This window comes from Clarias gariepinus, chromosome 22, assembly GCF_024256425.1.
Source record: "Clarias gariepinus isolate MV-2021 ecotype Netherlands chromosome 22, CGAR_prim_01v2, whole genome shotgun sequence".
In the NCBI taxonomy this organism is placed as follows: domain Eukaryota; kingdom Metazoa; phylum Chordata; class Actinopteri; order Siluriformes; family Clariidae; genus Clarias; species Clarias gariepinus.
Window position 1 is genome coordinate 11579004 of NC_071121.1, and position 26132 is coordinate 11605135.

The window sequence follows — 26132 nt, forward strand, 5'->3', positions numbered from 1 at the left end:
GGTGAGTACATGGGCATTGTTTCTGTTTTGGGATGCTGCATGGGCATGCTGCCTACGCCCAGAGTTATGTGTCAGGGTGATGCAAATAAAAGGGGCACAATATTAGGACATGTCATGAAAGAAGATTTGTTTTTGATGTTAAATACTACTTTCTGTAGGGGTACAGCAATAGTTGAGTCAAAAGTACTTGGGTTTTAGGCAGTAGTACACTCTTTGCACTGGAGAAGTTAGGAACTTTTCTATATGGAAAGGTCTACTTTCATGTCTGTATTGCACAACTTAACTCATAGCATTATCACACATGTACCCAAAGAGAACAGGAAGGTTCTCACACAATGTTTTACACTTTAATTACAATCCTAAGGTAAACTTTTTTATCCTGTACTTACGTCACACCTAAGAGTTAAAAAAAAATTATGTTGGCAGTGTTTTTTTTTTTATATTTGTGTGTTTATATATATATATATATATATATATATATATATATATATATATATATATATAAATATAAATACTGTAATTATCTAATTTTGTGTACAGTGTTTTACAGTTTTACAGTTGTGCTCATTCTAATAGATAGAATATCTAAGCATGCACATTCAGTGGCATTGATTTACTAGTTAAAATTTTAGATTCATTGTACTACAATATATATTTAATGTAATACTTTAATTTACATTTAGTAAAGAATCAGTTTCACATCACATAAAAAGTAGCAATTTTGATCAATAAGAAAACAGAATGCAGAGTTAGAAATTACAACACAAGGTGGCAGAATAACCCCAGTTTAGATGATGAAGGAGTCTAGCTAGTGACTGATGCAGAGTTTAAAAACAGATATGAGGCAGTATCTGGCTGATACAAGAGGAAAAACATGAGTTTTATCAATAGCTAATACAAGACAGCATTAGCTATTGAGCTACAAAAGCTGAGACAGGCTGACACATGATCTGTGCAGATCTAAGATCAAAGAAATTGATCAGGGGTCTGAGTATACTATGTAACTGATAAATGGGGCAGGTGCCTAGAACCTTAGACCAAGGTAGCAGGATCAAATGGTTTTATTTATTATTTATTCTTTTATTACAGTAGATAATTTAAACACGCAGGATATAGTTGGGGGAAAAACACTTGATTGCGAAGCACTTTAAAAGGTTAGACTTAAACTCCCATGATGCATAAATTATTGAACTATTCATCTTAAAGCATGTTATAAATATAGTGAATTATTCAACTACAGCAAGAACAAAGGAAACAGAGGGAATAAAGAGACAAACATCAGGTTGTAGTCAAAATGTAGTCATTTAAATATTATTTGTACAACTAATACATTAAAATGGTACTGTATCTTAAACCTATTTCTACTAAATGCATACGACAGAAAATAAGGAACATTGTCATTTGTGCTTTTCAACAATGAAAAATGTCTGAAAAGTTAAGCTCTTTTTTTAACACTAGAAATTCAGTACTTTGGATTACAATAATTTTCAAATAATTTTATTATGTTTATTGCTGGCATTAAACAGAAAACACATTTATTTCAGAAATGCATGTTTAGTTAGTTAAACAATGTTGGTAAAATGTAAAAATTTTTTTTTACAGTGCTTAAAATTCATTTCTCTGTCAGCTGTAGTTGTTATTCAATTGGCATGTCAGTCATTCACCTTTTTCCATGCCACCAGAGACCTGACTGTTTGCATGCACAAGCGTGTTTTTGCCCAGATATTTCTCGAAGCCCACACTTTTACACACCCTGTGCCACAAACCACTCTATTTGCTAAGTTGTCCTTCCTCCTTTGTGGTTTCTGCTGTAGCTCATCCATATGGGCTGGGAGCTAGGGATGTCTCTGATTACAATGCATGAGTGTGTGTGGTGTTGTGTGGGAGAAGGGGCAGGTGCTATTTAAAGCAGGGTATCTACCCACGTGGCTCTATTAGTCTCTGACCTGCTACTGTAGGCTACTTTCCTCATTCTTCCCCTTTGCTTGTGCTTGAGACTACTCGTGGGGCAGTGTCAATTTCAAGGGCACTCAGGTGGATGGGCAGATGTTTGCCACTCACAGAAGCAGTTTGACTGAGTTGCATGTGAGCCATGGTGGTGGCCGGCTCAGCCGACAACAGAGTTTCCCTTCGGAACCCCTACAGGTGCCCAAGATGGGCAGCAGTGGGCGCAGAAGCAGCAGCAGCAGTGGCCGGCTCCTCTCACATTCCTTCAGTGAAAGCATGCGAAGCGAAATCGACCGGTACCTGTCTGAGCAGAGTTTGTGTCCACTGCGCCAGGACAGAAGTAATCATGCTGACCTGAAGGGGCTAAGAGAGGTGCGGGCAGCTGCTCAGCTCAAGAATCTGGAGGACTTCCTAAGAAGCAATGAAGTTTCTCTGCAGGATTGTGTGGCCTATCTTACAGGCATGAAGTACAGGTAAGAAAGCAGGATGACAAGAAGATGGCTTATAAACTCTGACTCTTAAAAAAGGATTTTTCTGAAAAGGTGGTGATAATAATCTGTACAGGTTTTTATTTCATTTATTTTTTTAGGTTAGTGTGTTTCTGAAGATGTTGAGATGAGTGCTTACTCATGTATTTTACAGCCTCAACATTTTCGTAGTGAACTCAACTTTGCATAGAGCATTTTGTTTTCAAAAGTCTTTATTTTGGTAAAATGATTGATTTCACATATAGAAATACAACATATGCCTACTTGACTAAAAAAAGGAAAAATCTATCTTTATTTATTTATTATCTTTATATTGTTTTTAATTTATCACATTGGCTAATACTGCTTTTTTCACCTGACGTAATCACATTAATTTTGAACTATGACGTATTCTGGCAGTATGTAAATGTTAGCTTTGCAGAGAATAGCAGTGAGTAATCAAAGGGTCCTGAGCCAGTCATCTCTCTGAGGCATGGATTAAAGGATCTTCTTTTATTAACTTCTCTCTCCTGACACTATAGTGTGACACTCATACTAAGTGAAGCTTTACTAGTCACACATCTGAAGTGATTTAAATCTAGATGTACTTGATAAGCTTTAGAGTTGGGTAGAACTTTGCTATGTGAGGTTTTTTAGATTATTTTGTGTGGTTTTGCTTAAATATATGTAGTTCTTCTTTTTGGTTATTGTTAGATTTTACTGAATAATGTTATTGTAATAACAGTATTTATTGCATAAATTTCCAGAAAAAAAACATAAAAACGCAGGATTAAAAAATATGAGCACATACATAATTAAAATATTCAATAATTATAATGATGATAATAATAATAATAATAATAATAATAATAATAATAATAATAATAATTAAAAGTATATGCATTTAGGTGCATTTTCACCAAGTACAAATATAGTTATTAGAACGTTTAGCTAATGACTAAACAGGGTAATAGCATTGCAGAATATAAGTATAGATACAATAGCACTAATGTGCTGGCGTAGCAGTGATGTGGGACATTAGGTTTCATGTTCTGTGCACTTTACAGAGCATCTGGTTACAGAAATGCTTATACAGAAACCTTTAGCTTCCTTAAAAGGTGCCAGAGTATGCATGTTTCCCTGTCTGCTCACACAGCAAAAAATTAAATTAAATTAAACAATTAATTAGCAATGTAATGAAACATTAGTTTATTAAACCTATATTTGGCATTTTGACTAATAAGAAGATTAAAAAAATATTTTATTGCTACTTTTTCATTTTATTATAAATAATTGACTACAATTAGCAATCTTGGCAGCCAATCAATAAGTAAAATGGTCTGGAAATATGTTTAATCATCTAGTTGGTTTATGATAATTGTTTACTATGAAGTACTTAATAAATTAAAGTGAAAAGATCTTTAATATATACATTTGATTATATTCAATATAATTTTCACTTGCTAATAATTTCTTAACATGCTTAAAATGCTTCTTGCAAGATAGATTGTTATTGTTGATCATGGTTCCAGTATATTTTGCCAAAACACTAACTTTACCCAGCATTCAGTAATTGAAATTTTATTTAGATTCAATAGGTGTCAAATGATAAGGCAATTAATGTGTATAGCTTAACACCTCTAGCTCTGGTAGACACAATGAGAGTGCTATTACCTTTGCTATTCCGAAACTTCCCACTGTGTGCCACTATTTTCATACCTATTTAGATTCCTGCAAAACCCACTTGTAATCAGGTTTCTAAAAATACAGATGATAATTCACAGACAAACACATGATATGTATGATGTTACAGATGCCATTCTGACTCTTTATTGCAATTAAATCCTCTTTTTTAAATACACCATATGATGGACATATTGAAGTATACAGTATAAGTACTAAATCAAGTCGTAAGCCTATTTGGAGCTCCACAATCCATGCAATGCTGGGAGATGGTACACTGTACATGTATTTATTTACGGTTTCATTTGTGTAGCTGTACAGTATCTATTGTACATTGGGAAAGTCAGTGGCCTAGTATCAGAATCACATTTGTATTCCCTACTGGTGGATGCACCTTACTGACAGTGTGCAACTGCAGTTTTAAAGGCAGTTTTCTATTAGGCTATATTAGGCTGTGATTTGTTACATAGCACATAAACACCAATTATTTATTTATTTATTTATTATTATTATTATTATTTAATTTATTTATTTTTTACAGTTTACTATATGCTATGCAGTCAGATTCAGAAGTTCGCATACACTCAGAATGGTTGTACAACATACAGTGGAACCTCGGATTACGAGCATAATTCGTTCCAGAAGCAGGCTCGTATTCCAAAACACTCGTAAACCAAATTAAAATTTCCCATAATAAATAATGGAAACTCAAACGACAGGCTGATACAGAGAGAAAAAATGGATCTTTACCCTCTAATGAGACTTGCTTTTGCTTTATTGCACACACACACCCGCACTGTACAGACACGCTTACAAACACAAAATAAAATGTTTCACACACACACGTGTATAAAATGTAACCCAATAAAGTTTTCTTAAATTACCACAGAAGTCTAAATTAAGTTTTTAGAGTTTTAAATTAAGTATTAAGATACAGTTAAGTATTAATATACATATTATACAGTACACCTAACATATTGATATAGGTCAAGTTTCACCTTTAGTAGGTGCGTTTGGTAGCCATCAGTTCTTTAATATTTGATTGTTTTTTTTTGCAGAATTTGGACTGTCCTAATTTCTAAGCAACCTAACAAAAATAACCTTTATCCATTCCACAGGCAGCTTCGATATGTGTATGTGGTCTGTTGGAACACTCAATTTTTTACAATTATTAATCATCTAGTTAGTGATTTGAGGTTATGCTGAATAATTCTAAGGGTTGTCTTTCATCTTTATTATTCCATCCACTAATTTCCAAACCTGTTTCCACTCAGTTAGGTACACTTGTTTGGGTCTTTTTCATGACCTTTGCAAGAGGGCTGCACCTGTTTTGTCTTTGGAAACGTTCCAAAAATACATCTACTATCCTTTTTCTTAAATCTGTATTCAGCTCCTTGACTTTTCCCCTTTTATTGTGTGTTGGTCAAGCCTGTGAGTGCTGTAAAAAAAAGCCTATTTTACAGTATTTTAGAACAGAGAAGTCAGTAGTCAGTGATGATTACTAACAGGAAAAGAAGATTGGCCAAGGGCTTGGCAAATTAGCAAATATTTCGAGACTTTCAGAATCACTACATTAATAATCTAAGTTGAACCCTGTATGTATATTTGGACCAAGGTGGCCTAAAGTTTATGTCGGTAATGAGTATTGTATTGTAGCGTTTTTCCCGCTAAGAAGGAACTTGGAGAGACGAGTGAGCTTCCTGGCTGCCCAATGCAAATGGCTGGGAGTACTTTATTCAGCACCAGCACAAAACAGCACATCCAACCTCCATAAATACACATCCACACTAATTAAAACAGACATCTACCCACACACACACACAACCTGGCCGAAACCACTACCCTAAACACCTTTCCCCAACACGGTGAACACATACAACCCCTCCCGCAAAGCATGATGGTTGTCACTCAAACCCCACCCACGCCACACTGCCCCCACCCGAGCTGTGACCGTCCCCGGTCACCATGGCGAACTCAGTCTTGGAGGCGTGACGGTGGTCGGCGCTGGCGTTGTGAACGCCGGAGTCTTTTTGCGGGGGAAGGAGGGGTGCAGCCCTCTTCCTGAGGCGGACCGGCCTCCACAGAGTTCGGTGTTTCACTGGCGTTGGGCCGATAGGGAGCGAGACGGTCCCGGTGGAGCACAACCACTCGCGACCGCCCAGTCAACCGAACCCGGTAGACTACATCGGAGAGCTGGGCAATGACCGTGCAGGGGCCCACCCAGTGAGACATGAGCTTAGGCGAGAGCCCCCTTTTCCTTCCGGGGGAATACACCCACACCTGCTCCCCAGTAGCAAAGTCTCGCCCCCATCTGTGAGTGTCATACATGCGGCGCTGCTTAACACCGGCGTCCGCCAAGTGTCTACGTGCAAACTCCTGGACACGGAACAGTTTGTCTTTCAGTAAAAAATAATAATCCAATCCCTGCTTCCTGGGTAAATCCACTTGTGGAGGGGACCCAAACGAGTTGGGTGATGAGCGTTCGATTAAAGCATTCCACGAGGCCGTCACTCTGCGGATGAAGGGGCGTGGTCCGGGTCTTTTTCACCCCGAGGCGCTCGCACACTGCTGCAAACACCTCCGCCTCAAAGTTACGCCCCTGATCGCTGTGCAACTGCTCCGGGGCGCCGAATCGGCTGAACACCTCATCCACCAGCACTTGAGCCGTGGTGGAAGCGCTCTGGTCAGGGACAGCAAACGCCTTCGGCCACTTTGTGAAATAATCCATGGCCACCAGCACATACCGATTCCCGCGATCGGAGAGGGGAAACGGCCCAAGAATGTCCACGCCTATATGCTCCATAGGTGCCCCCACCCGAAAGTCCAGTACACGCTGCAGCGCTGGATCCTTCTCCTGTTCAGCAATTAGCTGATCACAGTCCATCTGTGGCACAGGCGAAACGACTACAGGCGATGGTTTACGCGACGCAATAACTCGGCTGCACGCCGGCTCGGACAGCTGATTACCGACGGGGGCTCCGGAGGACTTCGCAGGGAGAACGTTCTGCTTCACGGGGTTCGGAGAGTGTTCGATGTCGCAACCACCCACGCGCTCTTCAACCCGCTCACAATGCCGACAACGCTCTTTGCTGCACGGCCGGCGGGATAAAGCATCGGCGTTAGCATGCAGTTTTCCCGCTCGGTGCTGAACGGTAAAATCATAGTCCTGCAACCGCTCGAGCCATCGCGCTAACTGCCCCTCGGGCTCTTTACAACTAAGCAGCCACATCAGCCAAGTGTAATCGGTCCGCAGCAGGAAGGATTGCCCATATAAATACGGCCTAAAATGTTAAAGGGCCGCGACGACCGCTAGCAGCTCACGCCGGGTGACGCAGTAGTTCCTCTCCGGTCCTGACAACGCGCGGCTAAAGTAAGCTATAGCACGCTCTTTACCCTCGGAAACCTGAGACAGGACGGCCCCCAGCCCTACATCACTTGCGTCCGTGTCAGGGATAAACATACAGGATATCCGAGAACGGGCGACGTGACCAAAGCTTCCCATAACCGAGTAAGAGCACGCGCGTGCACCCTGTCCCAGCGAAACGGCTGATTCTTCTTCGTGAGCCTGTGCAGCGGACTGGCGATCGTGGCAAAATCCTTCACAAACCGGCGATAGTAAGAGGCTAACCCGAGGAAGGTGCGTAGTTGTGACACATTTAGCGGTTCAGGCCAATTCTGTACCGCCGCAATTTTTGCTGGATCGGTGGCAATACCTCTAGCACTAATTACGTGTCCTAGAAAACCCGTCTCTCGCCGCAACAGCTGGCACTTTTTGGGGTTGAGCCGCAAATTCGCCCGCCGAATAGCCAAAAATACTTCACGTAGGTTAGCTAGCGCGACCTCAAACTCCTTGCCGTGCACCAATAAATCATCCAGGTAATCGACACAACGATTGCGAGGAATATCTGTCAACACTTTCTCCATCAACCGTTCAAATGTCGCTGGAGCGTTACAGAGGCCGAACGGCATGCGCCGAAATTGCCATAGCCCTTGCCCGATCGAGAACGCGTTTTTGGCGGACGCTGGCTCTATGACGCCCGAGTTGGCCATCTCACGCAGCTTCTGCTCGGCGATAGCTTGTTTAGCTAATGGGAGGCGTCTCGGATGTAGCCGAACAGGCGCTGCGTTACCAGTAACGATTGTGTGCTGCACTAGATTGGCATGTGTGCACTCGCGCTCATCTACCGCGAAAATATCCGCGAACTCGTGCAAAAGGGACTTCACGGTGTCGTCTGTGTCTGACTTAGCCCTACACTGCTACGCTGCATTAGCTCAGCCAATATCCTCGCTCGGTCGGCTAACGGATGTTTACATGGCGCGTCCACCGGTAGTTCCGCCCCCCCCGGTGCGTGCTTCTAACACGTCCGGCTGCGCTTTGGGCACTAGCAACCTGGCTAACCCGAAGTTACCACGCAGAGTTCCGTTCGCGAGATTTAGTACCGCACCCCACCTTTCCAAAATGTCTAACCCCAAGATACAGTAATCCTCGATGTCTGCCACAAAGAATGAATGGGAAAGAATGATTGCACCTACTTGTATTAGCACTGTGTGACAGGCCCGTATCTTCAAATAACTCCCCCACACGGGGCGAATGCCCAAAGCCGGGTCCGGCAGCATACAACCGCGCTCGCCTTGTTCTAATACTCCCCAGCGCAGCAGCGAAACTGTAGAGCCAGTGTCCACGAGCGCCCGTAACGAAACGTTGTCAAGGCCACAGTTCACGTAGACACCCGCGCGATTTCCTATGCGTCCTGACCGGAAGTTGAACCCGGCAGTTGGGGAAACAAAAACGGCTGTGGGAGGCGGCTTCCCCTCGGCGCCCCCCGCAGCTAGTCTTAACGGCTGCTGGGGTACGTTGTCCTCAGGCCTGAGAACGTTGCAGCTGTAGTCCGGCGGTCCCTGGCCTCGGCGTGGAATCTCGGAGGCTGAGTCGAGGCCTAGCCGTGACGGGTAGCCCTGTCCCCGGCTAGGTTCACCTACCGAGCGGCCCCGAGCTACGGGAGAACGCTCGGCTCTTTCGCCGTGGTGGTCTGCCATGATGGGCTCGGCGCGCTCGGCTTCCCGCAGCGCCTCAAACAGGGAAGCCGGTGCCGCCACCCGGATGTCCCCGCGAAGCCACGATGCCCGAATTCCCCGCGGGAACGCACGCCGTGCTAGCTCTTCCTGCTGGACGGGCCTGAATTCCGGGTAGCCCCGGCGTGCGAGAGATCTCAGGTCCATGGCGAATGCCCCCAGTGGCTTGGAGGCGCTCCGCACGCGAGTTGCCAGCTCCTCGCACGCGGCCTCGTTACGGTCACCCGCGCCGAACCGGAAGTGAAGCGACTCCCGCAACTTCGCCCAGTCCTTCCGCTCATCCGCCCGGAGGTCTTCCAATGCCCGGAGCGCTTCGCCCTCCAGCGAGAGGGCCACCCGGACGGCTTTTTCCGCCGGGGACCAGCCCGCGAAGTCGGCAGCTAGCTCCACCTGGGCGATGAATGCGTAGGGCTCGACAGCGCCGTTGTAGGATGGCAGGTGCAGCTGCTGGTCGCCTCGCCGGCTGATGGCGCACGGAGCTGTACAGTAGCTTGCTCCGGGGTGCGCTCTAACCCGTTACTCTCCATCCCACTTCTGACACCAAATGTAGCGTTTTTCCCGCTAAGAAGGAACTTGGAGAGACGAGTGAGCTTCCTGGCTGCCCAATGCAAATGGCTGGGAGTACTTTATTCAGCACCAGCACGAAACAGCACATCCAACCTCCATAAATACACATCCACACTAATTAAAACAGACATCTACCCACACACACACACAACCTGGCCGAAACCACTACCCCAAACACTTTTCCCCAACACGGTGAACACATACAACCCCTCCCGCAAAGCATGATGGTTGTTACTCAAACCCCACCCACGCCACAGTATATTTAAACTTTTGACTGCAACTTTACAGTACATTTTCTGACAAAGCCCAAAGGCTGTGCACTGATTTGATGTCTATATGTATGTACTTTTAGGCGGTTAAGGGATCAAGCTTTGTAAAATATTTAACATTGAATTTTCTCTGTGAAGCCTTTGCAGGGTTTTTGCTTCCTAAGAGTTGTTCTTTTGAATATTATTCTAACAATCCAAGAGTCAGTCACAGTGTATTCTTTAACATTTTTTACTTAATGATTAATTATTTCAAATTATTCATTTCTCAAGTACTTTCGATCAATGGTAAATGCCTTAAAGTCACCAAATAATTTAGTTTTCTTGTTTTTCAAAACTTTTAATGTTTTTTTTAATATTTAATATACTGTATGCATGTCATGTGCTCTAGAGTGCTATGATCACCCAAACCAGAACCTTTTCTAGCTGCTCTCAAGTGTAATAATAAGGATGTAAAATGCCGCACTGAATATGCAGGTTAGGCCAATTCGCGTTACCAATTTCCCCGTTGTGTGTGAATGGGTCTGTGAGTGTGTGTATGTGTGTTTGCCCTGCGATGGATTGGTACCCTGCCTCATGCCCTAAGCCTCCTGGGATAGACTCCAGGTCCCTGCAACCCTGAATACAGGATAAAGCAGTATAGAAGATGAGTGAGTGAGTGAGTGAGTGAGTATGCCGCATTGAGTTTCTCTGCATTTTTTCCTTTGCTGTTCCATCAGAGCTACATCCTTGGGATACAGTTAATGAAATAATGCTTTTCTGTTCTTCTTGCTTCTAAATAATAAAAAAGAAATAACTGTTTTTTGCTCTCATATCTCTCCCCCCCCCCTTTTTTTTCAATAAATGACATATTTTAATAAAGTATGCATTCAATTTGATTTGAGACTTGCATTTGATGGGTAAATAAACAAGTAAGTAAGTAAATAAATAAATAAATAAATAAATGAGAGAAGGAAAATCTAAAAGAAATCAATACCTTTTGCATGACGAGTCACTGTAAGAGCTGCTAGAGTCTGATTTAAGCCATACTGCATAAACATTCTGTAAATAGGATTGGGATCAGTAAGCACTGCCAAAAAAGGGCTAGAGGCAGACCAAACATACTGACTCAGAGATTCTTCAGAGGATCTGGGTAATGTGAATTTATAAAGTTGGTTATTAGACCATCAATCCCTGTGTCTCTTTTTTTTATGCATCCTGCTCATATGCCTGATTAAAGCTAACTGGGACCATCTGCTATGGTTGATGTTTGAGGTGGTCTATTTATTTGACACACTGTACAGTGAATAATACTAGCCATCTCCCGTACTCGCTTCCAGGCATACCCAGTTAAAGACTTGACTTGTGTGGATTCAAGGTTGAGTTAGCTTTACTTGGAAAGACATTCTTGTGCTGCAGGGGTTAGTGCCAGTTGTCATGGAGCTGTATAATGTACTTGTGAATGTGTGTGTGTGAGAGAGAGAGAGTGAGAGAGAGAGTTAGTGAAAAGACAGCAGTTTTGAGAAAGAAAGTGATTTACAGTACCTCAAGCTCTACAACTTAACTCAATATGCTTACTGTACATTTTATGAGCTTAAATCAGCAGGGTCATCTTGCAATCTGGCCACCAATGTTTTGCCATCTCCCCGGCCACACGAAGGCCATGAGTGGGTACCATGTGCTATTTTTGGGGGTTGAATTTATGTGGTCTTTTCTAGTCGTATTCCTGAATGCATGCTGAATTGGGAACTGGCCTGGAAAAGGCAGTGATGTATGCAAAATTAGAGCCCCGGTCTCAGCCTGAGCATTCCTGATAGCCACAGCACACTTTATATGTAAGCAGAAGTATGATAGATCCTCAATTCACTTTGCTTACATTTATGCACCTTTGTGAATCAGCTAACATATGGCATTTTGTGTTCTCTTCTGACATTTAGTTGAATTTGTTGATTATTGCTTCCTTTTTGTTTTGCTGTGTCAAATAAGCTCACACACTTGTGGTACAGCAGCTGTCCTTTTGTTGGACTTGCATTTTGTTTTGCTTAGTACCACATTGCACACCTGGCATTAAACCATATCCTTAGACGTTTACATTTCTTATAAAAAATTACATTAAATATATTACTTGGAAAAAAAAAGAGCACAAATCACATTGGGCTAGCTTCTGCAGTGCATACTGTACATAGTGGGTGAAATGGTTGCTATCACTTTCATATCAGCTCAGTGAATTTTTATTTCATAGATGATTCATTCACAGGCAAGCCAGCTGTCCTTTTTGTCACCACTCTCATTGCCTTGTCAGAAAAACTGGGCTGTCTTTTTACTGCAGTGGTTATGCATTGGGGCAGTAGATTATACAGTCTAAGGCAATATAAAAATGGACAAATATGTGTATAAACAAGGCTAGCTCATTTATTAACACAACTTTTTCAGTCTATCCTCACATGTGTGATAGCCCATCTGCATGCATTTTGGTGTGTTATTTCAAGATACAGAAGTCAGCCTTTCTGGAATAGTTCTTGCAAGAACAGTATTGTCAAGTGCATTGGCAAAACCCATCAAGCACCATGATAAAACTGGCTCTCATTGATGACAATCCCAGGAAAGCAAGACCAAAACTTTCCTCTGCTGCAAATGAGAAATTCATTTAGACTTAACCCTAACCTCAGAAATCATCAATTAACAAACAACACCTCAGATTAGAGCCATTATGAAGGCTTTACAGAGCATATGTAGCAGACACATCTCAATATCAACTGTTCAAAGGAGATTATTGCATATTTTGGATGCCTTCAGCATTGTTTTTATGATGTAGAAATGAAATGAACATCAGAAAAGACCATGGAGTTAGAAAGTGATCCCAAACTTTTAAGCAGTAGTGTAAAGTTGATATGGCATAACTGTGTCCTGTTTGGATACTTGCTGTCTAGGATACCTGCAATAGAATCTCTAAGTGCTTTTAGTACTTCACTTATTTTCTGTCTGTAGAAGCTCCTGTCTGTGATACTTAAACCACTAATGGGATATACTATATAAGATAAGGTATCATGACAAGATTAGTATTTCTTAAGCATTGCAAAGTTTTATGTTTGCACCTCAATGGATATTCAGTAACATTCCCAGCTTGCACATCAATCTTTACTTGACTTTCATGTAAAAGTAGAGATGTATGCAAGACTGCATATTGTAAATCAGAACATTCGTACAGCCATCTGATGGATTTGTCAATATTTGTTTACTGACTCTGTTAGATTCATTATGTTTGCTGTTTGCATTAATTAGGTTAAAAGTCAATATAAGTGGAATAATACTATTTTACAACTATTAGTGGTATCAGTACTGAAATCGGGTATGTGTAATTACATATACATTTTAAGTAAAAAAATATAAGTAAAAATTTTTTACTACATTTTACTACAAAAAATATTAAGTAGATTAACTGAAAGGCTGTGGAGGTTTGTTTTCTGCACCTTTATTTTCCAGTCAAAGGAAATAAACAGGTTTTGGCGTATTAAATGCAGAGGTGTTTAAAACGCTGGCAGACAGGGGATTGTTCCACTCTGTGATGTGATCTGTAGACCCACATAAAAGAGCTTACTTGACATCTAAACAGCCTTTTTGTTTTTATAGAACTGTTTTTGGATTATGGAGTACATTTGAAAAACCACTATCCATCAAGAAATTGCACATGGTTTAAGATATCTTGTCATATACAAACCCATGTACAGTAGTTCTATGTTCTGCACTGACTGAAAGTGAATGAAACAAAGGTTAAATAAACACTGTACATTCTAAAGCAATCTACTGGAAATGCAATATATATATATATATATATATATATATATATATATATATATATATATCGTTTAGTACATATGAGCTTGAAAAACTAATGCTAAAATGGTACATACACTGCTGTACATTTTTCTTGACATTACAGAGTTCATAGCAGATCTGTAGCATAGCGACCACTATTGTACAGCAAGAGCTCCCAATCCTTAGGGCACTTACATAACCAGCTATACACACACACACACACACACACACACACACACACACACAGAATACTGTGCAAAAGTGCAAATGTCTTCAGCACATGCAAATATAATATCAGTAATATCTATAATGCAAGATGTCTTCCAGAAAAAAAAGCTAGAAAGCTCAGTAATAGTATACATCCTTGGATGCTTCTCCTTCAGTCATTTTGCACCAATGCAATATGACTGGAGCCTATAGCCAGGAGGTTGTGTCAGATGGTTACCAGTTATCCTGGAGTGTTTTGACCGTTGAACCATAACACTCTCCTGTTGGCAGGTCAGCAGTGGTGGTTGGCCACTACTTATGCCTGCCAGCTCAACTCCTCCCCCCTGCCCCTCCATCCAACAAGATGCTCTCTCTGCTGCCTTCCCAGTCTTTGCATAGCTCTTTCTCTTAGCCCCACTCAATCCAGAATATGGCACTGTAAGCTCCACTGAAATAATATTCTTTCCTTCCATGGAGAAAAGGACCATGTCAGGTCTTAAGGTAGTGCGGTTGACATCTGGGAACTGAAGCCATTCATCAAGGAAAGGACAAGGCCACCAGGCTTGTCCTCTCCTTGATGAATGGTATACCTGGTGGCAGCTTGCTCTTATGTTGACATTTTCTGGTCCACTTCTGCTCTAGGATGTCAGCTAGCACAGTCAGTACTTGACTGTACTTCATGGTGCCATCCGTATCTGCCCTGGTCTTACATCCTGTCAAGACGTGTGCCATCATTTCCTATTGTCCGCAGAACTTGGATGTTGGGTCCCATCTGGGAAGGTTCACAGTGGTTGGAAGGGTGTCATAGATGGGCCTAAGCAAGAAGAAGATTCGGTATGGCTCGAGCCTCCATACATCAGCCCATGTCACCTTGTTATTTGGGAGATTCCACCTTGTCCAGGCCCCCTGAGATCCTAGCTCCACAACCTTTGCCTTCCTAGCTCCACAACCTTTGCCTTCCTCTGCTCTTCTTTTCACAGGGTTGGCTTTCCCCCACTTCTGGAAGTGGGTAATTCCCAGGCCTTTCCTTTCCATGCATGCAAAAGACAATGATGTCTTTGAGCTCTAGGTTTCCTTCTGCTAGGGCCAGAGTTGCTGAGGCCTCCCACTTCCATCCTGACCTGGTTTTTATTCCAGCCTCTCTGATCTTGTTGTCTTTTGAGTCCTTGAAGGTCATGGGCACTCTGCACTTTACTAATTAAAACTCCTGAACCAGGGAAGCCTGATGTAAGGCCTGGGGGATTCCTAGCCACCTTATGAGGTATGGGTTGATCTTACGTTTTACACCTTCCACTGCTGTAAGTAGACCCTCATACACTGGCATCAACCACATCAGTCTGGGGAGCAGGGTATATTGAAGGAGCCATGCTTTGAACTTTCCCGGGAGTCCTAATTGATCTATATTTTTAAGCCAACCTTCTCTTTGCTTCTCAATGCTATGACCGTTGTTGTGGTTCCTTAATGAGTTGTCATACTACTTTCCCAGATACTTAATAGGATTGTTCATTGGAGGGGATGATCTCGTCTGTATGACCAGATTGTAGTATGACCAGACTTCTAAATTTTATTTGGCTTAAAAGTCATTCTGGCTTTGACTCTTTTTCTCATAATCTGTATGACCATATTGTACTTGAAGGACATGTTACCGTTCCTAATGACCAGAATCCTTGATTTTTTTATGGGTTAAAAGTCATTCTGGCTCTAACTCTCTTTCTCATGCAAAATCCAGCAGCTTACTTCAAGTGGTCACTTATCTAATGTGTTGGTTTCTTTTCTGGCATGCAAGTATTTTTCTTTAACTTGGCATATTAATATATGAAAATCAGTTGTGTTTTTTTTAGTCACTAAAAAATTATTATTATTATTATAAACTTGTTATAAATATATACCTTGCTATAAATCCTGGACTACTTTTGTTCTGATCTATGCTTGATGTGTGCTGTATCTAATAGGCGAATTGCTTAAAACAGAAAATTTTATTATGTGATACCAAATAAGGAATACAGTGGAACCTCGGTTCATGAATGTCCCAAAAAATTTGCCTAAAATTTGTCTGTTTACTTCTCTTCGGAGCTAGATACTGGATAAATCTTTTTTTCACCATGCCATTATTAATTTAACATGACTCAATAGCTTGTAGATTCACCTTTAGCAACAATAACTTAAAGTAACCATTTTCTGTATGACTTACTCAGTCTTCCGTGCCATTTTGGTCCATTCTTCTTTACTTAAAATCGTTACAAAACGAGTAAAATCGTGCCACAGCTTTTCTTTTGGGTTGAGAGCTGGACTTTGACTAGGCCAATTCAAAACCATCATTCTTTTATTTTTCAGACAATTGGCTATAGATTTACTGGTGTGAATCAGATCAATTTTGTATCCATTACTGTACTGCTCTCCAGCCCAATTTTTTGACTCATTAGTCCAAAGCACCCGTTGTCATTATTCTGTATCCCAGTGTCTATGCTTTTGTGCAAAGTTGAGTTGCTTAGCCTAGTTTTCATGTCAGCAGTATGGCTTTTTGCTCAGACTACTTTGGACAGGAGATGATTGTATAGCTAGGTAGCACTGGTTTCTGCCAATTCTTTGCTAATGGCACTGCTGGACATCTTCTGATGTTGAAGGGCAGCAAGCATGATATCATATGCTGCATTAAGTTTCCTTGGCCAACCACTGTGTCTACAGTACTAAATATTGCCCATTTCTTTGTGCTTCTTCAAAATAGCTTAAACAGCACATTTTTGAAACCTCAGTCTGCTTTGAAATAATTGCCTGGCAGAGACCTTGCTGATGCAGTATAACTACCCTTTATCTTGATGCTGTGGTCAGGCCTGCCATGGTGTATGACCTGAAACATAAAAATTGTCTCCCACAAACTCACCTTAGTAGCAGAGTTTGGCTTGTTTCTCACACAGTTCTAAGCCTCCTACATAGCTTTTTCTGTTTTAGTAAATTACTGTATTTCAACCCACATATGAAATTAATGATCATTAGCACCTGCTTGGTTTTTTTCTGTGGGCTTGCTTTGCATTTTGTAATTTGATAAAAAAGAAAAAAAAAAGGATTTTTGAAAGCCGCCCTATTTACTGGGGATACCTCAGTGGTGAAGGTATTGGACTACAGTTTGGAAAATACCAGGGTTAAACCGCACACCCACCAAGTTGCCACTGTTGGGCCCATGAGCAAGGCCCTTAACCCTCAGATGTCTAATAAAAAAAAAAATGTAAGTCACTCTGGATAACGGTGCCTGACAAATGCCGCAAAAATGACTTGGAATGTATTTCCCACAATCTTAAAGGAGTTCCCAGAGGTGTTGAATATTTGTTTTCTGCTTTTCCTTCACTCTCCAGTCCAACACATCCCAAACCATCAGAACTGGATTTAGATCACATGATTGTGGAGGCTAGGTCATCTGATACAGTACTCCATTATCTCTTTAGTGGACAAATAGCTCTTACCTAAAGGTAACAGAAGATGGTCCCACTAAGTACAAAGCAGATGGGATGGCATGTTGCTGTAAAATGCTGTGATTTGTATGAAATGAAGGTCAGATGAACCAAATGCATGTTTCCAATGAACTCCTGTTAAGGTACACCAGTGAATTGCAACCATTCCAGGCGACTACTTCGTGAATCTGATGAAAGAACCGAAAGTGTGCCAAGCTCTCATTTGGACTAATTTGGACAATCATATAATTTATGTAATTCATATTCTGAGTTGTGTCACATGTGTATGCTGGCATGTAAACAAATAGCAATATACTTCTGTTCAAGATAAAAAACTACATGTTTAACCTACTTAACAACCTTAAATCACCATTTAGCACCTTGACTAGTGGCTTACCTTTTTTTTTTTTACATTATTCTCGAGCAACATCCTGTTTCCATTCCACACCACTGAGAACACATAAGACATGCCTCTGCACACGCATGCTTTCTGGAATGTAACTCTTAATATGGATGTGGGAAAACATAGGATTTAAAAACCCTTTTAAAAAAGGGTCAGCCTAAAAACAATAAACATGAAGCCACTGCTTAATGATATGATGGAAATGACATTATGCTGACGCTAAGAATGGTGCAGTCGACTAGGTTTCTAAGCATGTGTAGACTGGTCTAAATTATAGATCCAGGGGAGCATTTCTCTTGTTTATCAATGGCTGCAATGGCACTGGGTAGTCTGAGTGGAGACAGGGAAAACAAAAAACACTATTATGCTGAAGTGTGTATCATTTTCATGATCATTGTGGAGGGTTCTGTTGAGTAGTTGCACACCTCCTCTTTCCATATTACTCAATTCTCTAGTAGAAAGTTCAAGTATTTCATGCTGCATCAATTTAATTCATAGAGTGTACAGTAGCTCTTACAGTAAAATGATGTATAAAATGTTCATATGTAATTGCTTTGTCTGTTATCTGTTTAATACTAATGTTACGTACGTTGCTCAATCGATGTACTTTAAGCGATGTTTAATTCCAGGCTCTGAAATTATGAATTATTAATTTTTTCTCTATACCTCAATAAATTGGTCATTTTAAAAGTTACATTAGCTAACAAGAAACGTTAAAAAAAAGAAAATATGTTTCATATACACAAAGTCAAAATGAAGTATATAAACATAATTCCATCGTACAGTATATGTACTGGAGTTTAGCAGTCACATGGGACACCACTCATATAGATTTGTCTTTCCCTCATTTTTTTTCAAGGATTTTGCAATTTAGTGCTTTTTGTAAACAAGCCTTAAACACTTTTGCAAAGTAGGAGGGAAAACTATGTACTGGAGTACAACATCTGAAGTTTATTCAGCCCCCAGGCCTTTAAATCATATGCATTTTCTATCTTATGACTCAGATAGAACAAATGTAAATATTTTCATGATCCTGGAGTGTACTAGAGTAATATGCTTTATAAAGTGTGCTTAATGTGCATTTCTTGCTTCTGTTCTAGATCCTCAAATTGGTTACATGGCTTATCATGCTTGTTTCACATTCACATCAGGACCATCTAGCTATTTCTGTTCCGGACACCTCTCACAGGTGCTTGTGCAGTCACTGGTCGTATTCACACTGGGCTACTGCAAGTCATTAATTAAATGTCTTTCTGTACAGTATGTACCGTTTGACTCCTGCAACTGATCCAGAATACATGACTTTCCCTGAGTTTTTCTACTTCTATTCTATTGAAGAGTTCTCTCCACTGACATCTGTAACTGACGGATTTAAAGCACTTGTGCTTGTTTGGTGATGAAAGACTATCCCCCATCTACCCAAATCCTGCTGGGTGTCACATTGATTTTGAATCTGTAGCACACCTCAGTGTGAGTCAACTTCCTTCTTTGTATAAGAAACTCCTCTCTCTTTCATCTAGGACTGTGGAATCACGTCTCTCATCCTCAGGGTAGATGAAGTGCAGGACAAAGAGCGCTGGCCTTTTTAGCCTGCTCTGGAGGAACAGTGGGAGTTGTGAGTGCCGGAATCACTGTGTGTCAGAACATTGGGGCACATACAGTACATGTTACATACTGTACAGAAAATTTTTTTTAAATAATTTTTTATACGGTATATATTAGATGAATTATGCACTGTTTCAAAGTTGTTTATTCTATATACACAGTAAATTCCTTTTACGTCCGGGGTAGTAACAATGTATGAACAGAAAATTTAACACAATCAACACATTTTGTCAGAAATGCCAGTTAACAATTGCCTAGCTGACAAAATATGTTTTACAATTTAAGACAAAATATTTCAAAATCATTTAGTGTGGAAAACTTTACATATCTTGTGAGTATAATCAAGTTTTGATCTGTTGCTTTACCTCATGTCATTCAATATTAGTAAATATTAGTAAATATATAACATGCAGTTACCTAATCTGCCCATAATAATAATAATAATAATAATAATAATAATAATAATAATAATAAAATGCTGATATGGACCAAATATAAAAAATATAATCTCTGTAACTCTGCCTGCGGTTTTGTTAGTAATGCCAGAAGAGCTTATTAATTAATATTTTTCTTAGAAAAGAGGAATGTTGAAGGAACAAAACAAACAAACAAACTAACTAAAAAAAAGGAGGATGAAACACCTTGTTGATATAAGGGATCATAGGAGAATGACCAGACTGGGCTGACTATGGAAGTCAATAGTTACTCAAATAAGCACTCTTTACAGATGTGGTGAGAAGAAAAGCAGAACTCACAACACATCAAATCTTAGAAGTATGAGGTCCAACAGCAGAGATTCCACTTCAGATTGCACTCTGGCCAGTATGTACAGTAGCTAAGCTGCAATGCACGATGCTTTCTGACACTTTTCTATTAAATTTAATGTAATTAATTTTTTTTTTCAATCAGTGAAGCCCAGCCATAGCCATTTTATACTGTGAACACCCCACAAGATGTTTTAAAGATGCTCTGACCCAGTTGTCCAGCCATCAAAATTTGGCACTTTGTCAAAATTAATTAAATGCTTTTTTTTTTTCTCAAAACATTCAAAATTCATGTTTCTTCTAATGTATAACACCCCTTGACAGGTGTTATCGTAACAATATAATCAAACCTATTTATTTTATTTCTTTTACTACACAAACTACTACTACTAATAATAGTAGGTTATACTGTAGATGCAAAATTGGGGCTATGTAAATTCTACAAAAAATGTATTTATAATTAATTTAGTTTTTATAAGTTGTAGTTTCCCAGCTACAGTTTCCTTCTTTTAATGTTCCCTGGGTGAATAGAGTGCTGCTAAATTTAGAAGAATGGCCCTGTCCTGTTTTTCTCTCACTGAATTTGGTCTGTTGTGTCTGGATGCCATAAAAGTCCATGTTTCATCAAAAAAAACACAGCATGCTGTACCCTCAAAGAGAGCTGAGTTCATGCCGGCTTTTTTTTCTTTTTTTTTTTTTTACCCTTTGTAAAGCTTACAGTTGATACTGAATATGGTTATGGGCATAATTTAAAATTTTAATAAGTTGTATGCATACATACTACTAATTAAACCCTGTTATATATACTGTAACTTTTAGCGAAATACTGAATCAGTGAATATTTAATTTTAGTATCCATACAGCTGCAGTTCATGAAGAGGTTTGATGTGTAAGAGTTTGGATTGTAATGAGAAGAGTTAGTGAAGATGGATAAGAGATATAAGGGCTTACATTAGCTATTCCTTCTCATTTGAGGTGAATTTTAATTCAGGTGAGGCTGCATGGTCTCTTGCCTGCTGTTTTATTCATAATTCGTTTCATCTGCCACACATGGTTACCTAAAGTGATTTTTAAAACCATTTATACTATATCTTCTCTTTACACTATACATAATTCTGCTTCTCTGTTGTGCTGTCACACCGTGTGTATGTGTGTGACCTCTCTGTGTACTGTAGTCTGTAATGTATAAGCAGGGTGGAATATTAGATGCTAGCAGATCTCAAAGCATAGATGGAGCTCATTCCTTCCCACTCTCTTGGTCTCTCTAGCCATCTGCTCTTGTGAGCTTTTTTTTTTACTCTCTGTCTCTTTCAACTTCTATTACTGATCAGCAATGAGGAATAAGGAATGAACAGTATGAGGAAGTAAGAGTGGAAAAAAGAGTGGGAAAAATACAGCCCAAGATCCACTGGGGAGAGTGGGAGTAGAGTGTAGAAAAGAGCAGAACGAAGAGGATCAAAGTAGCCTGACTTTGTAGCGAGAGCTCAGCGGAGCGTGGAGAGTCGGAGCATGACGTGGTAGGATGAGGAGTTTCTTCCGATGTGATCAGTCTCCAGCACATGCTCAGAGGCACTCCCTTCATGCACACACTGTGACATCTCTTCTAACCAATGCTGATCTTTTGTAAAGAGTACCGGGTCATGCCTGCCTCCTGGAGAGCCATTATTTCTGTCTACTATCTCTACATCAGCTTCTGTCAGCTTCTCGGCTAACAAGGACAGGAATTATTTGAGGAAACAATACTTCATTTTTAAAGGGGAAACCCCCTTAGTACCTGCTGTAAGAAGATTTCAGGGCATCTTAAAAGCTGCCTCATTGCATTAAGCCTCCTCATTGTATTTTACCGGCACCATGCAGGTCTCTTTTGTGTGTACGGACCACCGGGCTGTAAGCCGTAGCACTGAGGATCGGTTGAATCGGCAGAATGCCGGTAGCCCCAACCTGGGCACCAAGAATAAGTTTCGCACTGTGGCCATGGTGGCACGCAGCCTGGGCCAGCTCTCTGTGCAGAACCTGCCTTCTTCCAGTGAGCACAGTGTCCGGAACGGCATGAAGTATAGGTAAGAGAAATCACATGCACTCAATATGTATTATCTGTAAACTGAGAGGACGGACATTGTGTTGTGTCTGGCAGATATTAGTTTTAAACCTTATGGTTTTTTGTTGTTTTTAAAATAATTATAATTTTATGATTTATACCACACATGCTAAAAATAATCAAAGAAATTAATAGCTCTAGATGCTTGACAGACAGAGGAAAAAAAGTTGCTTCCCTATATAATATTTTAAAATGTACTGTACATTATGAAAACACAAGAGAATAAACTTAACCCCTAGCAACAAGAACCCGTCTTTTTATGGTGTAATAATTTGATAATCTCCTATTGCATAAGACAAAAAACAACAACAACAAAAATCAAGGTTTAGGAGATCATCCACCAACATGTGTTTTTTTTATCCTTGGACTTAAAAAAGGGGGAAAATGTGTACAGTGTGCTATTCTCAAATGACATCTACTCCTTACTCATTTTTCCGTTCTGTAATTTGGCTAATAGCACATCAGAAGAACTTTGTAGGAACGTAGGAACATAATCTGTAACTGAACACCAGTCTTTTCTTTAAAAGGTAGTCTAACCCTGGACTGCTATTCCAAATGGCTTTTGTCTTCCATACTTTCAAATTCAATTAAACATTACATAATTGCTGTCTTTCAACTTCAATTAAGTGTTAAATTTTAGCTTTCAATGTCATATTATAAAGTATTTAGCATTCAGATTGCATCTATGAATAATTCTTGTGGATTTTCACTTTAGCTTTTAAATCTGTGCATTCATTTATTTTGCAACCTTTAATGCAAGTATCTATTGTCACCATTGTACTGTACTTCAAAGCTATTTATTACTGTAAGAAATGTAGGGATATTTAATCTACTTTTAAGTCAGCTAAGGTTAAGGTAGCTTTTTTGATCGTCTTGTCAACCGTTGTATTAAATATTACATGCATAAGAATCTGAAATTGTAGCGTCTGGTCAGATCAGATGACACACGAGCCTCATCAGAATAGAATGTCTTCCCTTTGCAAACATGACTATATCTCTCTGCCCCACTGTGTGCATGTTTAAATAAATGACCTTTATTCACATGCACAAAATCATGCATGGGTAGAGCATGCAGTATATTCAACCAATGTCTGTTTCAGTTTGAAATAAAATCCCTCTTGGGGATGCAGTCACACCTCTCCATCCTAAACTGCCAATGAGATTAGAAATTATGCCCTGTGAAAGCTTCCCCCACACACTCTCTTTTTGATTGGTGTGTGTCAGTGAAACACCTAGGCAAGCAAATGCACCCTGCAGTGCTCCCTCTTTCCAACTGTGGAATGAATGAATTAATGATCAGAAGCCCCTTGCTTTTTTGCCTCCCACCTCTAGCTGTAATAAAAAGGGAGAGAAGGGATGAAAGGAGTAGAACTAGAAAGAAAATTGGGTAAATACATAGTATATACAGAGTGAGAACATATGAGTTATAAATAAATGTGTAAAATGCCTGTGGTTCTTGTCTTCCACTTTTTTTATAGAGGCACTTTAATCTGATTGACCAGCAGTGAACATGGATTCATTCATTACAGTCTGGTTGACAAAAATCAATTATTTTTGAGTGCTAGAGCAGAAAGAGTTGAATTCAGCGAGTGAATTTATCAGACCAGGAGTTTGATGGAGATTAAATAATGTAGTAAGAAGGCAGGAGGTATTGTGATATATTTAAGCTGAAGCAAAACAGATTTAGTCAATTTCTGATTTCCTTAGGTTTTTATAAAATAAGTGACTGTGCATTATAACCGGGGACACTCATCTCAATAACACTCAACTTTATTAGTCCTAGTGTAATAACAATACTCTAATGAGTGACATGATGCATTTAAGAGTGTTGGTTTAATATACTAGGGAAATGTTGAATAAGCAATAGCTAACCAGATTGTTTTGATACTAATTAGTTCTAAGGCTGAGAAAGATACCTGTCTGGTATATCTGTCACATATGGCATTCTGTAGATACTGTATAGCAATAAACAACAACAACAAAAATCTACGTTGACTTGATCTTTAAGAATTCCTGGAATTGGAATAATCATAATCCTCTCTGCATTATGTTTTTCATTACTCACAAGCTACAGTACAAGATTAATTCGAAACGTATGTTTTTTTCCATCCCCTACATAAACGTAAAAAACATATGCTGGATGTATTGCATAGGTGCTTCCAGGCAAGGGAAAATTGGCAGAGTCAGAAGGCCTGCCCCAATTAGGGCACTTGTGGTTTTAAGGGTCCTTGTTTGTGCATTCCCTGCAGGGCTATAGGAAGTCCCATTTCTTATTTAGGTCTTCAAAAGAGTGCCCATGAGATTGCTCTATAAGCCCTCTGGTGAAGACTGCAGTGAAGATAATGTGTAAGGGGTCTTTTACACAAAAATCCCTTACATTCTCAGTGCAAGGACCAATTCACAATTGAGCAGAGAGGAACAAAATTGTAGAAAATGTTTTGCTATAGGTACATTATAGTACACAATAGTATCAATTAATTTGTCATTAAGCAGCAATAGATGTTTGCATAATTAATGTCTAGCCTACTTGCACATAATTTGCCAGTATACTGAGCTAAACTTCCCGAATGCCCAATGCCCTGACAGTTGACACAGTTGGCCTGGATACATACTGTAAAAGTCTCAGAATACTCAGGCAGAAACATGATTCTGGAAATTATACTTTTTTTATAAAAAAAAAAAAAAGGTTTTATGCATGCTTCTTTGGCTTTATTGGCTAAAATAAAAGCCACTTCTAAACTACCACATTTCGAACAAACACTTGGACCTACAACAACTTATGGTCAGATATAACAATATTTTTATTAAACTGAATTAGGTCTACATATGTTTGTAAAATCTGATCTGTAAACCTGATTGATTTCGATACTTCAACCTGTTGTTCAACATGACATTATGCTATATGGAGCGGATGCAGTGCCGTTCTTGACCCACCACAGGTAGGGGTTCTCGGAAAACACTCGTAAAGAACTGCTACACTTAAACTGTTATCTAATGAGTAACAGTGTTCTGAGGCCCTGTCCAGCGTATAGGGTTACCAACGCTTACCACTTTCCTAGTCTGTGCCTTATCCTATAAGATTTAGCTGAACATCATGGTGTGTGTGGAATAAAACCTCTTATACAGTTAAAAAACAATAATAATAAAAAAAAAAACATGCATTTCGAGAAATCACTGAAACAGAAAACCCTTTATGCCCTGGGGAATTCTGTCACACTTACTCACAAATAGGAACAAGGCAGCAGGCAGCTGTGCCATGCATGAATGATTACGGATCTTTTGCACTGGAGCTAGTGAGGACAAAAGCCATACTGTACATTATTCCTGATTCTTCAGGGTCACATACCTATATGTCTCTGTAATGTAACTCCCCAAAATAATTAAATTGAAGAAAATCTGGAATGGATATAATGGCAAAGGCCAAAACTACATAAAGGATAACTGAGCATAAGAAGTCAGAAAACTATGCGTATACTGTACACTACCAGTCAAAAGTCTGGACACACCTTTTAATGCCATGGTCTTTGCTGATTTTTATTTATTTTTAGGTTATAAAACATTTAAGTTATGACAATTTCTTTTTTAATTCAAGGTCTTAAATTTGTAATGAAATTGGATTTTTTTTAAAATCAATATATTTATAAAATCGTGATATTACAGAATCGCATTAATTAAATCGGCACATGGGTATCATGATAATATGTCGTCTGAGTGAGTAAACAAGTCTGACCTGGTCAATTGGAAAAAGAATATAAACTTTTTTTTTTAATAAAAGCTATTTATACTGTATTTTTGCTACTGTGATTTAATT

The 26132-nt window shown here is 39.8% G+C and overlaps 1 protein-coding gene across 5 annotated transcripts in view; it reads left to right on the top strand.

Annotated features, from left to right (window-relative positions):
* The window catches only part of kcnab2b (potassium voltage-gated channel subfamily A regulatory beta subunit 2b), a 101048-nt gene that overhangs the window by 17274 nt on the left and 57642 nt on the right, over positions 1-26132 (top strand). For 2 of the 5 annotated variants that reach the window (XM_053482465.1, XM_053482466.1), the window contains exon 1: positions 21788-22283. The exons of 2 other annotated variants lie outside the window; for them this stretch is intronic. In XM_053482465.1, coding sequence (XP_053338440.1) covers positions 22075-22283 — 209 coding nt within the window. In that variant the 5' untranslated portion in view covers positions 21788-22074. Of the gene's footprint in view, positions 1-2046; positions 2421-21787; positions 22284-26132 lie in introns of those variants that run through there. One more of the 5 variants, XM_053482464.1, reaches the window with a different exon arrangement.